Source organism: Phaseolus vulgaris, chromosome 2, assembly GCF_000499845.2.
Source record: "Phaseolus vulgaris cultivar G19833 chromosome 2, P. vulgaris v2.0, whole genome shotgun sequence".
NCBI classification, from domain to species: Eukaryota; Viridiplantae; Streptophyta; class Magnoliopsida; order Fabales; family Fabaceae; genus Phaseolus; species Phaseolus vulgaris.
The window spans coordinates 418,811-435,679 of NC_023758.2; the positions used below are offsets into that span (position 1 = coordinate 418,811).

The 16,869-nt window shown below is 33.6% G+C and overlaps 1 protein-coding gene across 8 annotated transcripts; it reads right to left on the minus strand.

Moving 5' to 3' along the window:
• Window positions 1–1,361: 1,361 nt before the first annotated feature.
• On the minus strand, window positions 1,362–16,002 carry LOC137809961 (uncharacterized). 8 transcript variants are annotated; one of them, XM_068611035.1, is made up of 18 exons: window positions 15,697–16,002; window positions 14,257–14,302; window positions 13,921–14,164; window positions 13,320–13,674; window positions 12,670–12,785; window positions 11,931–12,139; window positions 11,462–11,581; window positions 11,189–11,317; window positions 10,948–11,073; window positions 9,178–9,233; window positions 8,967–9,066; window positions 8,448–8,565; window positions 8,101–8,310; window positions 7,580–7,904; window positions 7,210–7,303; window positions 2,032–2,140; window positions 1,683–1,948; window positions 1,365–1,574 (listed from the first exon to the last, which is right to left on the minus strand). In XM_068611035.1, exons 2-18 carry the CDS (start codon window positions 14,260–14,262, stop codon window positions 1,446–1,448), a joined length of 2,712 nt encoding a protein of 903 aa, XP_068467136.1. In that variant the 5' UTR covers window positions 14,263–14,302; window positions 15,697–16,002; the 3' UTR covers window positions 1,365–1,445. The 8 variants fall into 8 exon arrangements, with proteins under 8 accessions (XP_068467132.1, XP_068467131.1, XP_068467133.1 ...); XM_068611038.1 differs by having other exon boundaries at window positions 13,320–13,659; window positions 14,257–14,308; window positions 15,697–15,836; XM_068611034.1 differs by having other exon boundaries at window positions 14,257–14,308; window positions 15,697–15,836.
• Between the last annotated feature and the right edge of the window lie 867 nt (window positions 16,003–16,869).

A 16,869-nucleotide genomic window follows, 5' to 3' on the forward strand; every position in this document is an offset into this window, starting at 1 on the left:
ATTACTCCAATGTATCAAAGAAGACTGTTACTGTTAGCATATTAGTTTGTTATCAGCTTGCTGCTAGTTATTCCGTGTGGGAGAAACATGCAGAGGGAGGCAGCATGTGAAACCTCCGATGGCTAGACCAGCAGGGTAGACCGGTCTTGAGGAATTGATACCGATAGTGTTATTCAGAATAGACCGGTGGTGAAATCGGTGGGAAAAATGTAGTGGGAGGTGTATTGCCAGAACAGTGACAGGATAGAAAAAAAAAAAATCTTCATCAGATATCCTACAAACAGCTTCTTGTTAGGCTCTAGATACCATGTTGAGAAAGAGAAAAAAGAAAGCATAAGATAAATTCTGTGAATTTATAGGGGAAAAACATAATTACAAAATATTGAAGACATATTTACAGAATATTCAATTACCCTGTCTTTGACTAATAACTAACATAAATAGAAAATCAATCTAATTAATCCTAATATCCAGTATTACATATTTCCATGCTGTGAATTTGACTCGTAATCCAGTATATTCTAGGACAAAACACATGAAACTTGATGTGTTATTGGGTGTTTCTTACTGCACCCCAACAAATTTCTCCCTACACCCCATCAATCTCTGAAAAAACTGTTTTACCCCTTTTAAAAATGACTTCTAGATTACTTTTTCTGGAATATTTCCATAACATACTTTTCAGAGTTCATAAAATATATTCCCAGAAAACATTTTCTGGAACAGAATTTCCGAAATGTATTATATACATTCTGGAATGTGTTTTCCGGAATAAATTTTCCAGAGTAAGGTCCGGAAAGAGCTTTCCAGAATGATAATGAATTAGATGGGACATTCTGGCCATTCCACCTAATTGATGGGGAGCATAGAAAAAATTTGACGGGGTGCAAGAAACACCCTGTGTTTTTTGTTCAAGAGAAGGTTGTTGCCAAGCAACTAGTTTTACAGCACATTCTTGATCAAGATCAGTGGGCTGATCTGTTTACTAAGCCTTTGTCAACTACTAGATTTTGTTTTCTTAAGTGCAAACTAAAGGTAAAAGAGCATTCTTTAGTTTCCCAATCACCTTGAGTTTGCAGGGGGATGTGAGTGAGTAACTCCATTGTATCAAATAAAACTGTAAATATTATTATAGTAGACGGTTATCAATTTTCTGTAACTGATTTAGTTAGTTAGTTGTCTATTACAGCTGTTGTGAACTTGTGATCGATTGATTACAACTGTTTAACCATGTGATCTTTACCAAAACTTAGATGTCCTTTTGTACATTGAATCAATAATATGTACTATTCATATGTACTCGATATACAGGAACAACGTAGATCAATGATTTAAGCTAAAATAATACGTTTCCAGTATTTATCACCACACAACCATGCATATAAAGCAATATGACTTCAGGATCCACAACATGCATGTATGCGTAATTCAATATGCAGTTGCTCTTACACAATCTCAATTATAGCATGGGGAGGTGAGTAAGGAAGATGCCAGGGTTCTCTAAAAGTATTAGGACCCATAAAGTACATTCTGTGTACATGACTTTGAGTCTCTTCAGCTCTAGCTCCACGGACCTGGTTTCCAAACAACAACGCTATAATGCATTTTCCAGAGTGATGTGTTAAGGCTCAATTAATACTATGGACTAATTAACAGTAGAAATTTTCTTATCAGAAGAATACCTCAGAAAGGGAAAGAAGATATGGAAAACGGTGATGATTATGGTGTTCAATTGAACTTGAACTATGATATGCACCAGAACCGATCAACTTGATTCTCAAAGTACTTAGTAGCAGAGCCAAGAGCAATAAAATGAATGATAACATTACTGAAAATGGCCAGGGACCCCCAAATGTATAAATGAGCTCCTCTAGAGGTGTATAGCAATTTGGCATTCGATATTTGTCTGATATGCATTTATATGGACAAGACCGTTTTGTAACACCCCCTGAAATGAAAAGAACCATCCTAAAAATTTGAGATATAACATAATCTTAGGCATGAATAGCCAAGTTATATCATCCAAAATACCTCGTTTATATATGAAATTTGCACGATTTGGAAGAAGATCAAGAGGGCAAGGAATGCAAAGATCTTCCTCAGAACCATCAACATCTTTGTAAGTACCAATAGGACATTCCTGTAAAATCACTTGCATAGTTTAACAAATTTTCAGATAGTAAGCATCCAGTGCAGGTGCAAGAACTATTAGATTTGTGACAGATTTGGTTCAAACAAAATCTACTGGAAAAAAATATTTTTTATTGATGATCCCTAAAGCCCAATTGTTTTGTCAATGTGGTAGCAGCCTTGGGCAAGATACAAAATGCATAATTTCTCTTGATATTCAAAAAGACAGACACTTAAATTCAGTAATATTTTATATTATAAGCTCAAACAACCGAAAGCAGAGATACTAGAAGCACACATGTAAATTACAGGCTAAATATAATTTTGGTCCCGTTTTACTAAGATTCGCATTATTCCAATATTTGTTAAGAGATTCAATTCTATCATTTATATCTCAAATCTGGATCATTGTTGTCCTTCCGAAACAGTGAATATTTTTCATTTTGTGACAATTTTAAACTAGTCGTTAACATGTTCAAGACTATCAGAATAACTGTTATGAAATTCATAGAGGAGCAATTGCTCTTAAATAGAATACAAAGCCTTAATAACGGAAAATCCTATTTATGATAGATATAATTTATCTCTAACTCAGGATCAATGATCTTGTACAATAAATCTAATTAATCTTCTAATTATGGAATGTAGTTAAATCTCCTAATTATGTAATTAAAATTGTACAAGGAAATATTATCTACAAAATAAATCAAGGAAACAACCATTCTTTTATTACTAGAGGGAAAGGCAACACACTTGTGCTTTGCAAATTCACAAGTATCACAATGAAACATTTGTATGTCAACTTCTTTAAATAAACTAGGAAACATAATTTCTAGGATACTGAATGATGGATGACCTAAAGGAAGAAGGTATAACCATATTTATGGGTTGTGGTGTTGCAGCAATGCAGGCTGCACAGGTGAATACAGGGGAAGAAAGAAAGGGAGTGTGGTTTTGCATCAATGCAAGCTACACAAGAGATTACACAGGCTCCCAAGGATTTTAGAGCGTTGATATTCCATGTCAGAAAAACTGTTTCTGATGATATTTATATATGAGCAATTTCTCTTAAATAAAATCAAAAACTTAATAACGGAACATCCAAATTTATGATGGATATAATATATCCCTACAATTCAGAAACAATGATCCAATACAATAAACATAAAATATATTGTAAGCCTATTAATCCTCCTAATTCTGGAATGTAATTAAATCTCCTAATTATGTAATTAAAACTGTACAAGGAAATATTATCTGCTGCAAAAATCAAGGGATTCAGACAAAGACATCAAATTTGTCTAAATAGATTTACCTACAACAGAACTATAAATGTCAACTAATGTTCAAACAAAAACAAGCCAAAAAAAATGGTGCAAATCGCATGAGAAGAAAATTCCATCTGGAAAGGAATCTGATATTAGACTTTTCAGGTTTTCTGTAATCATGAGACATTTTTCATGCAAGTTTTACCATGCTTGCGGCCTTTTAGTTGGGTTTCACAATTCTCATGTAAGTGAATATAGTGGGACAAGTTTCTGGTTTTGAATCAATCAAAAAATGATTCAAAATCATGTCACATTCAAAAGAACCCTGTATTTCAACAAGACAACAATGACACAAATTTTAGAGATAAAGGACCAAAATGAATTTTAGTAAAAGGATATATGGACCAAACGTATATTTTAGCCTAAAGAATGTAACTACCCACACAAACCATGACAATGAATCACAGTTCAGCTCCTCTACTTGTATTAATTACAATCATACTAATTACATTCTCGACTCCTCTACTTGTAACAATCACATCCTCTTAAAATAGAAAATCAAATCTAATGGAAAGAATGTGAATATTCTTAGGTTTGTTCCTAATTACAATATTTTTATCCAAATAATACCCTATTACAACACTTTGCCTTAAGTTGATAAATGAATATCAACATTCCTAACTTGCCTACGAGATCTTAGAATCTACTATGTGAAAGTCTCGTACGGAAGATGTCTACTGATTGGGGTCCCGTTGGGACATGGGTTGAAACCACCAAATCTCTATCAAGATTATCTTTGATGAAGTACTTGTTTGGTCCCAGCATGTTAACTCAATTATGAGCAATCTCGTAGCTGACTTGTAATCACAGTACCATTTTATAAGGATGTCAACTTTTATTCTAAGGTCATCTAACATAATCTTCATCCAGAGTCCTTCACACACACATTGAGCAAGGACTCAAAATTTAGCTTATGCACTATCCTATTTTTTGTCTCTAGATCACCAGACTCTCTACTAGAAACATACAGTATCCAGAGGTAGATTTTTGTTAGTAACAAAACCTCTATAGTTTGTATCAGCATATATCTTCAGGGTCAAAGCATATTCTTTCTTGAGCAGTGGCCCCTTTCCCAGACTAGACATCAAGTACTAAAGAATTTTGTCAATTGTTTGCATGTGTCTTTCTCTTGGATCATCCATGAATTGACTTACCACACTAATTGCATAAGCAATGTCTGGTCTCATGTGTAATAAATAAATTAGTTTTCCTACCAATCTCTGATATTAGGTCTTCTCTATAGAAAAGTTATCTTCACTTCCAATTTGAAGATTTTGTTCAATAGGAACTCCTAAGGTTGTACATCTCAGCTTCATGTTTCTTTGAGGAGATTAAATACATATTTTATTTGGGAGATGAAAGTCCCCTTTTTTTAATAAGCAAACTCTACTTTACGGAAATACATGAGTTTTCCAACTCATCCATTTCAAATTAGGTGACCAATTTTTCCTTTAAAGTCAATTACTTTGTTTCATCATTTCCGACAGATATCACACCATCAGCATAGACCAACAATATAGTAAGTTTACTTGTAAGAAAATGTTTTATGTATAAAATACAATCTCCATGGCTATGTTTACATCCTAAGGAAACCATTGCTTTTGCAAATCTCCCAAACCATGCTCTTGGAGATTGCTCAAGACCATATAAGGTGTTCTTTATGAGGCATACCTTATTCCTTTAATTATGAATTTCAAATCCTTGAGGAAACTCCACATACACTTCTTTTTCTAAAGTTCCATGAAGAAAGGCATTCTTCATATCCTATTTATGTAAGTCCAAACAAAAATGAGTTGCTAAAACAAGAACTTAAACAATATTCATCTTCACTACTCGGACAAATGTATCCTTATAGTCAATTCCATAAGTTTAAGAGTATCCCTTTGCAACCAAACTAGCTTTGTGCGTGTCTACTAACCCACTTGCCTTATATTTCATCGTAAACATCCACTTGCACCTTACGTCCCTTTTGTGTCTTGGTTTGTCAACAATCTCCTGTGTTGAGTCTCTTTCTAGCATTCATCTTCTCTCTCACAGCTTTGGGTCCAATGTTCACTTTTTATAACTTCTTGGACTAAGCTAGGAATTTTGTTGACATCAATAAAGCTTCAAATTCCATTTGAGAGATTCCCAGTGCAAACATATTGAAAAATAGGATATTTAACACAATCGTTTTCCCTTTCTCAAGGAAATGGGTGAATTCTCAATAACACTGACCTCGTCACTGTTATCTTCAGGACTACTCACCTCCGAGTCAAAAACATCGTATTGCTCCTAAGTCAAAGTGGGTTGTCTTCTTAGATATATTTTGCCAAAAGAATTTGTCTACTTCCTTACTATCAATTGGTTGAATCCCGTTTGTGGTGGCTCCACAAATTAGATCTTGAACATCCTACAACAAAATATACGGTAATGACAAGAAAGAGAGCTCCTCTACCCTTGAAGTGGAGAGCTCACAAAAAGGGATTTTGTTTCAAAAAGTGGCATCCATGTGATAAAGACACACCAACTCTGAGCGTAATAACATTTGTACCCCTTTTTAGTTTGAAGGATAATCAATTTAAGAGCTCTAGGATATAATTTGGTACCATTAGTGAACAAAAACAACACAATCAAAGACCCACAAAAAGTAGACTTGACAATAAGGGAGAAGAGGAAACAAAAGACAAGAGACTCAATAGGACTAATGTCATTAAAGACAAGAATAGATAACATGTTGACAAGATATGTGGCAGTTAACACAACCTCTTTCCAATATGTTCTAGGAACAAATATCCAGAAAAAACTCTAGCTACTAGATGATGATTCTTCCTTTCTGCAACCCTATTTTGTTGTGGAGTGTTAACACATGTTAGTTCATGAACTGTTGCATAATTAGGAGATAATTATTTCATAATTAGTGCAGATTCTGTTTTCTATTTATTAGGATAGATTTAATATCTTTTGGTGATTTGATTTGATTTGTATAGCTTTAATTACCTATTATTTCTTGCTTTAATCACCTATTATTTCTTTCCTTAATTAGGTAGTAAATAGTCTATAAATTTAGACTGTAATCACAATTGTAAATACATTCAGAAATATATTCAATCCTCTTCTTTCAACTTGAACAATAGCATTAAGGAATAAAAATTTGGAGAATTCATGATACACATATTTAGTATCATTATTGGACTTTATTCTTTTAATGTTTTTTCCAAATTGACTTTTGACAAAATGAAAAAAATTAACAAAGATTTGAAATACCTGCTAAATCACCGACTTCTTTGCATATTGTTTGTTTAAAAATAGGATCCCTAAAATAGCTAGTGTGAACTGAAGGAAAGGGGTCACAATGTAGGGGATCGTTACCAAGAGAGAGAATGGAAGATTACCCACCGGGTAACTCACTGTTGAATAGGGAATAAGGAGGGTAGCAAGAGAGTAATTCCGTTAGTGGGTGTACGTTGAGTGATGATAATGAGGGGTACACTAGAATAGGCTAGGACATCAAGGAGACTTGACACTATAACTACCTAGTCTATTTTTCTTACCGGTTCTGTATTTCTTTCATTAAGCAGATTCAAGGCATGGTTATAACCATGATACATGTCAGAAATCTGCTGCAGTGAATCTTCATCTCTGTACGATATATCTTTAGTACCTAACACTTAACTTATCACATAAGTGATAGGTAAATATCTCTAACAGTCTAAGCAAACCCAAGTATGAGAAGGAAAAAAAAGGGAAAAGAAAAACTATAGGAGCAAACCTCGCAGAAAATTCCATAAAGACCTTTAGGGCAAGCTTTCCCAGTTATACTGCCCTCTTGTCCGTGATGGCCATCCTTGTCCCCGGCACCTCCCCTGTTTAAAATCATATGAAGAAAGAGATAATGTTTCTCACCAAAGTTTATTTAAAGAAAATGTACATCCCCATTTTACCATGGTGCTGATTAAATTATTTACAATGACCATATTTCAACATTCAAGTTCCTTAAATGAGTGAGCCCTGAATTTGGTCCTCCAAAAATTACGTCCCCACATTAGTCCTTTAACAATATTTGGCCCACGAAAAAAGCAGTAATAATCTATTATGTTCCCCAATTCTACAGTCATTAACAAAGACATGATTATGCATACCTGTTATTCATGGTGCCACTAATACTTGCAACAGGAACATATTCTTCCTCCATACCAATCTTTGACCAATGGAAATGGATTCGACCTCCACCTCCACCACCACCACCAACAGGGCCACCATTGCCCCCAACAATAGATAGGGATGAATTCTCCAAGAGCCTAAGCTCTTGAAGGAAAAGAAGGACTGTTCCACCAGAACCTCCACCTAGACCCCCCATCAAAGAACCATCACTGCTTGTTATTGATTTGCTAAAGCTTTCACCATCAGCCCTCAAGGTTCCGGAAAGGTCAAGTCTCAAAAGTGGCCACTGAATGGATCCCATCACTAGCCAAGATTAAACAAAAATTAAGTAATCAGAGAATATCACAAAAAAAATAGATATTTGCCTTCGTATAATGAATAGAAGCACCAACAGATATAGCATTCGTAGCCATCTGCATCCATGTTAATAAGCCATAAATAATTTGGAGAATCCTTTACATCAAACATACAAAATCACGGTAGATATTAAACTAATTACCAATCATTCCGCCTCCAACAACATGCCCATACGACTCATTTGGGCCCCCAGTTCCACTACCCAATTCACATGGAAGAATCGCATTTCCATAGTCATTACCACCAATACTCTCTCTCCCATTGAAATATCCTGATCCTCCTTTTCCACCATGTCCAGCACCACCACCAGCTCCATTCAAAAAGTTTCCCTTACCAATACCTTCAGTGCAACCTGAAAAGGGTCACTATCTAATCAAAATCTTAATACTATCCTTTCATGGTAATTAGCATTTTTACTAGTTAAGTAAACATTTTAATTAGAAGAACAGAAAATGTATAGAAAAATATCTCCCAAAACGTTTTAATTACCTAATTCCGATGCTGTAATCATACCATCTGTATCAACAATCACAGTTCTTGCCCTGTGAATGTGAATTATGCTTCCCTTCATAATGCCATTTACAAGAAGATCTTCAACACGACAAATCTGCAAAAAATCATAAGAATTCACCATAATGTTCAACTATAACAGCAATATTTTGTTGTATCTATGTAGACCCAATCACAAAATCCCAATAAAAGAAGTAGATTGAATTAGAAATGATAGTGGCAATGAGAGAAAGATGTTATTTCATGCTATAAAACTCATAACACATTGACGATACACAAATATACGTAGAAAAATAAATGCAAATGCAAAAAATTTGTTAAATAGTTATGAATACTCATTTTTTAGAAATTAGATTATTGAATTAAATGCAACATAGGTGGGTGGGATTAAAATTGGTTCTTAATTCCAAGAGTGTAAAAACATAAGAAAAGATATTAATTTTTTAAAATGAAATACATCTAAAAGTATCAGTTTTCCTATTACTTAGCAAATCTTACTTGCAGTGAGAAGGAGAGTGTATAATTGACATGACAATCGTCAGGTGGCGTTATCAAATCCATTGGGCATCTCTGTGTGTCACAAAGATGCTTAGTCACCCTACAAACATAATTATAAAAACCAATAAATAGGATTAAATTTAGAGTTTCCAAACCGGCCAGATGGAAATTGTTTACTCAAGCAATGCAACTAGAAAGTGATCATACTTACATGCCTCTACTGGCATCATCATCCAAAGGAGCTTGAAGTAAAGAACCTGGACCAACCTGTCGCAAGAGCAACACTGTTAATTGAAATGCTGCATCTAAATGCAACTTCAAAGGGGAAAATTCATGAATATGAGAAACAGTGACATAACACAATTGTCTGAAGGAGTTTAGACGTTGAGATATTGCATAGACAACAAAGATATCCCAGGATATATGATACAGATTTGATTTACTTGATTTTTTTATAGTTATATCAGATTTGATTTGAATCTATGAAGATAGTCTATTCTTAAGAGATCTACTGTAAATTATGTAATTAGGATCATACTCTATGTTGGAGATCCCATATCGACTAGAGATTAGGACATTTCATAGTTTATAAGTGAGTGCAAACCTCACCTTATAAGCCAATTTTATGAGGTTGAGTTAGGCTTGAAGTCCAGTTTTTAATACTTTAAATGTAGCTTCATTCTTTCATTTTTTTTGGTTTTAACTTAGTCTACATATTCATGTATCATTAGTAAAGTTTAAATCAATGATTCATCAAAACTAAACATATTCTTTACTCATTTCTTCTAATTTAAAGTTGGCATATAACTTGTTGAGAATATCAATTGGAGATACAACCAAACTAGTTCATATAAGGTTTGGATAATTTTTATCTTACAAACTGGTTTAAAGGAGTTAAGTTAGACCTTAAAGACAAAATTATAAGATGGTATCAGAATTTATCTTAAATCCATCATCAAGACACCCATGCTTGTCTATGCTCTACAGGTCTAATACAAGGCATGAGAGGGTGTTATTATTGAACCACCTACACCGGTCCACACTTCAAAACTGCATTAAAGCGACCAACCCACATAACCCATGAAATGAAACAGGTTTGGATGCAGCTACAAAAATTGAAAATAATAAATATAATTAAAAAATTTGAAAATAATAACTATAGTTAAAAAAATTTAAAAATAATAACTATAATTAAAAAAAATTGAAAACAACAACTACAATTAAAAATAATAACTATAATTAAAAAAATGAAAGTAATATTCTTTTATTAAAATTTATATATCAAATCTCTATCTAAAAATTAAAATCAATTTCATTCATCTGACTAAAATTTTAAAAATACATATTTTACTCTAGATCTCACGACTAGAGATAGTAGTTATTTTTTAATTTTTCGATTTAGAATTAATTTTGTATTTATTTATTTCTTTATTTTCTTTTAAATCAAGCTAAATTGACCCGTTGACCTAATATAAGGCTTGGATAGTCCACAACTTACAAGCCAATTTTTGTAGGGTTGAATTGAGTCATAATCCCAAGTTACAAGATGGTATCATTATCTATCCTATAAATGTAATTAGGCAACCCATATTTGTCTACACTTCACTAGATATTTATTCTAGGCACAAGAGGGTTGTATTATTGGGCCACCCACATTTTTGTCCACACTCTAGATATTCAATCCTAGGCACAAGGTGGTGTTGAAATCTCACATCGATAAATCGATATACCCCTACTAAGGTTTAAGCATTCTCATCTTATAAGCTAGTTTTTGTGGGATTGAGTTAGATTCTAAGTCCGAATTCTAGGATAACCAAATTGTAAACAAATATCTATTGAAGAGGAAAACCATCTACATATTTACTTCCACTCACAACACTTCAATCAACTTTTGGGAGAGCCCTAAAAATAATTTAAATTTCTAATAACCACTTCAAAAAATATAAAAACTACAAAAGTCCTTGTGAAGATAATTTCTTACAGTTACATTATAGAAGAGAGACAAGGATAATCGCTCGCCTTTGATTGCATCGCCATCACCAGTCAATTGTAGTAGTCCTTGACCATATAAAGCCAAGTTTGTATTTGAACTAATGATAGAATTTTGCTGTGAAGGCAAGAAACTAGTATTATAATGGAAGTTCCAAACCACCAGGAATAAAATATGGTTCTATAACCAAGAATACTGCATAACTTTGAATAAAGATTAAAGAGTAGTATACCCTTAAAACAGCTAGATTTCTCACTTCAAGCACTGAAGCAGTCACAACAGTAGTTTCACCACCATCAATTTGCATTGTGGAGTTCCACATGAGTAACATTTTAACAGAAACTCTAAATGCACCAAAAACCTTCATATATTAAAGGCTAAATAGTCAAATTACAAGTTGATACTACAACTCAAAGAAATAGCAGTTCAAAATAAGTGACACCTATATTATTGATTGATAAAAGAACTTTATAACAGAAAAAATACATTGAATCAGAAAACATACCTTTATGATAGAATCACTCAATAAAAGCTCTTCTGCAACAAGCTCAAACTCAGAAATTGGATAATCAGACAACCCAAAGATTAAGCTTCCTCCACTGTATACACTAATTTGGCCTCTCACCTTCATAATTAGAGAATTCAAACAAATATAACCATTTGGCTCCAATGGTTAAACATAGCAATGATTAATAAAGAAAATTATAAAATATATCAATAAAATTGTTTTCAAAGACAAAAGAAAATGTAATATTACAAGAAAAAAACTTCAGCCGATATCTTTCTTAATCCTTTGTGCAAGAAAACTATTGCTACCAAATGCTTCAGCGGATCAGAACTGTCATGAGCTTAAGTTCTCTATCATGCAAAGAATTTTCTAAAGCACGAGAAATATATAAAAAAAAGAAATGAAATGGTGACTCCATGATCAAGATTGTTTGTTGGTACAGTATGTAATGAGTATAATTTGCTACCTGAACTCTGGACCACACAAGCGGAACCAAAACTTTTGCATTATTTTCCACATAAACATTTGACCATAAAGGGCTGGTTGAGAAGTCAAGCAAAGGAGTCTCAGTTTCTGTTGTGACATTGTCATTGCTAACTTTCAAACTTAGTAAATGTGCATTGAAATACGTGCCAGCTGCTCCAGAATTCCCAGGACAGCCAATACTCAAACCTCCTGTCACAACAATTGCATGTATTGTGTATAAGCTCCTTCTTGTTATCCAGATGAAGAAAACAGCACCCTTGCAGGTTACTTGATTTGAAAAAATTTGATACAACTATCACAACCAAAAAAACTTTATTAAAAGAACATATATTATCAAATGCATATTCTCAGCACCACCAAAAAATTTAGACTGTGTGCCTGTAATCAGGAATAATGATGGATAGATTCCAGAATCTAAATCAGGAGAACAAGCTTCCAAAAAAAAATCAAAATTCCATGGTAAATCTGAGAAATTAGGAGGTTTCCTAGTTGAATAGGTTCTGGACACCATCTTTTAACATAATAGCAAAAACAGGAAGGTTTGCTTATGTTCACATTGAAAACTGAAACTGAAAACCTTTATTTGTTCAAAAAAATATTATAATTTTTGGTATTTCGATTCACATAATTTAACCTTAACACCCTTACAGTAGAATAAAAGATTAAGCAAGAGTCATCATTGGTATAATTACCATGTACAGGTGTGAAATAGAACTAACCATGAACAGTAATATTTAAATCTTCTTGTATGATGTAACAATCAAGTGATATTCTTCCTCCACCCCCTCCACCCCATCCTGTCCCACCAGCAGCACTGATGGTACCATACCCCTTCCTACACTCCACGAAAAATAAAGTTGAAAAGAAAGTTACATGCACAATTCACTATATAACATGTATTAGTTCCCTACAAAGCCTTCAATGTAGACATGGCACTTTTAAAAACTGGAAACAACTCAAACCTCCAGCAAGGACAAGACATTTCCAAAAACATCCAAATTCTTCAAAAGAAAAAGAATACTACCTCTGCAATTGTAATTGACCATACCAAATGCCAAGGCAGATCCATATAAATAGAATACTAGGCAGTATGCCAACATCAACAAAAGCTACAATTTTCTGCCATCAATATCATCAAAAAAAATTACCAACATTTGCTATTTTCTCATCATCTGAACTTCGAAAATCATTTATATGTGATAAAACTATTAGCTATGATGTGATAACTGTTCATAGAAGTAATTAAATGCCAAAAGTAAACTGCACTTCTATCTTCAAATAATAGCTATCGTCCCCTAAATAGTCATTTAAAGTCGTCAAATGAAAAAACAGGTATAAGTTCGTAGACTAACAAGAAGTTCATACTCACAGCTTCACAGCATGAACCAATATACTTCCACCAGAGCCACCTCCCCCATCAGACCCTCCATCTCCTCCTTCTGCAATAATAGATCCATTTACGTATAAAGTGTCCTTCACTAGAAGCTTAACACGCCCTCCACCATTTCCTCCATATTGCTTTTTAGTAGATTTCCCACCACCCTTGCTCCCATAACTCCATGGTTCAGACAACGTAGACCAAGCATAAACATCACCACCCCAGTTTGTCTTATTATTTTTTAAACAAGATGCACCACGCCCACCATGCCCTCCACCAGCTCCATCATTGCCAACAGGAGTGCCACTAGTTTGGGAAGGTGGTGACCCTCCTAAAGATGATGAGTCTATATAAGAATTGTATTCCATAGTCAGATTGGCTGAAGATAAAACCACAGAACCAGCAACAATAGACGCATTTTGACCAAGTTTAATGTTGCCGGACACATTGACTGATATCATGCACCCTTCCACGGGGCATAAAAGTGACACATCAGAAAGTAACTCCAGGTTTCCAACACCATAAATGTTAATATCAGATTTTAAATAATGAGTTGAGCTTAGCAAGCACGTAGTATTAAAAGATCCTACACCTGCCAAGTCCTCGCAAGTGACAAAGACGTTCAATGGGAATGACAAAGTTGATGTATCAACAAATGCAGAATCCTGGAGTTGAGAATCATCTCGCATAAGTGATCCAGAAAAACCCAACCAGCTCTCTAAGCCAGTACTCCTATTCAAGTGATGTCCTGAACTGAGAGACATACAATATACATGAAGATATCCCAAAAGAAGGCAGCACCAGAGGTTCCAATGCATTACCACAAAGTGCATCACCTATGCCAAGTATTCATCAGTAGAAATCAGACTAAATGTAAAGTTTCAACCAGCTCAGTGGAAAGTACCAAGAATTTATTTCTGAAAGCTACCTCCATAGGGATTGGTCCTCAAGGAAGTCACTTTTATACATTTATTCTGCAACTAAATACAAAAGAGATATCAAAAATAAGAAAAACAAGAAGGTTATCGTGAAACAGCTAAATTAGGATGTGAAGCTAGTAAAAGTTCAAGTTAAATTCTTAATGTTCACAAAGGAAATTATATCATACTTCACAAAATTCACTGAGAACTTTTCCGATTAAGAAATTTGCAAGCAAACCATGAAAAATGAGAAAGGACACTCTACTAAAGCCTTGTAAGTTGTAAGAGAGTGAGTGGGTCAATCTGATGTGTTGAGTAAAGAAAAACCCTCTTCTGCAAGTTTTCCTTAAATCTGTCTATCATATATTATAATAAATCTAAAATTTAAAAACAATAAAGCACTGTGGACATTGGTTCGGACACTCATCAATATGATAGTTACCCTAAGATGCATAAAACGTGAGAAGGGTAATATAGTAGTATATATAACCCAGTAAAGTAAACAACGGATCATAATGTTTAGTGACTAAAATCCAATTTAACCATTGTAGCCATTATAAATTCTTGAAAACCTAATCTAAAAGGAATCACATTGCTGCAAGGTTTTGATCGCAAAAATGGCATTTATCAACTAAAATCTATAACATAGGAACCACATATCTAAACCTAATTATAATTCATGCTGTCAGTCTGTTGTTTATCTTTAAACCTATCACCAACCATATTTCTTCCATAAAAACTAGCATAACATTATCTTCATCACAACATAGATATGTGCAGTTAATTACTTCAGAAAGCACTATTCCAGTAAAAAAAATGTTTCCATGTGTGACCAACACCGTCAGTTATATCAGCATTAATTAAGATTAACACACTATACATTTTTTTTATAAAACACTCTACAGTTTATTAACATCTGATATGGCATATTATTTCTGGAGGACTACAAAAGTGAACATCATCAGCAACACAGCCTTATGTTGCACAACACAAGCATGCATGTTCTGACAACCTTGCGTGTCATTTTCCAAGCCATAAATACCTCAACGCCATAATATTTTCTTAACTTGCACACTTTCCTTTACTCCCCCCACAATTCCAAAGAATTACGCACAACTCATTCACAGTCACCTAAACCGCTTTGAATCAGTGTAAAAAACCGACCGCAGTCAAAATCCAACTCCCGTAGCGAAACTCGATGACGAATCCGTTAACAGAAACACAACCTCTAACAAAACAACTCATGCAATGCTATCGGAATTAACTGAAAAGGAAAAAGGCATAGTTAAACCTATTTTTAAACCTACTAATTGATCAGCAACGAAGAGCGATGCAGAAATTAAAAGAACAGAATGCAGAGGTGAAAGAATCGGCAATGGAAAAAGGAAAATCGCAGAAGAGGTGAAAAAAAAGTGAGAGTGATGTAGTGAAAATCGGAGTGAACTAACCGTAAAGGTAGAAGAGTGGGGAAGAAAAAGAGTAGGAGTGTGAATCTTCGAGGGTTGAATTATGGTAACAGTTGGTGGTCTAAGTCAGAAGATGGTGTGTGTGTTCATGGCATCTTTTGCTTTTACTTTGTTGCTTTCTGTTTGGTTAATAATAATAAATAATAAAAAATGAGAGGCAAAATTTACAGTGGAAGAGAAAAAGTCTGTACGAGTCCAAGCTACGTTTATGTAAGAGCTGGATTCTGACCTCTGATAAACACTCACGCCCCTTCTTCTGAATGATTGCACCTAACTCTCCATCTGCCCTCTCTTCTCCTCTTAATTTCTATAATACCCCCATTTTTTCTACATAAATTCTTTAATTTCATCAAAATATTAACTACTTACAATTTTTCATTATAATAAAATTTTAAATTATATTATGTGAATAAATAGTGGTATGAAAAATTATGCGCTGTCAATTAGATAAAAAAACATTGTTAATATAATTTTAAAATTGATTATTAGCGTGTGATTGTGTAAATATCTTTTACACTAAAAATGCGTTAGTTTAAGCATCACTTGCAACATAAGATCTCAACTAGATTAACATATCAAGTAACAACAATCATTTATCATCACATATTAAAAATATTATTCAAAAAATAATATATATAAATACGGGGACTTGACCAAAACTCATATATACATATATAGACTATACATATTCATAAAGAATTCTAAGAACAGACAAGATGAAAACCTATTATACTAATGAAAAGATTATCTATGAATAAATCATAAATTAACAAATTTTTCAGCACACGCATTCCTTCACGGAAAATATGAGTAATCATAAATCTAATTTTCTGACTGTAATTAAGACAAGTATTTTCATCGAAGCATCCAAGAAATATTTGTCCTAACAAATAAACGCAGCACAAACCAAAACATAATCACATTCAAGTCAGACATTAATAAGTCACATCTTTTGAGTTTCCTCCACAACATGTATAACTACGTAAACTAGAGAGGCGTTACTTAAATATATATATATATATATACATTTATTATGTTTAAATTTGTTGTGGAAATATCACGTGTATTTTTCCTATAAAATTAGAACAACTTCACAAGAGTTGGTTCTTACGTTGTGTTTAAAATTATTTCAGATCAAATTTACGTAAAGTGAAA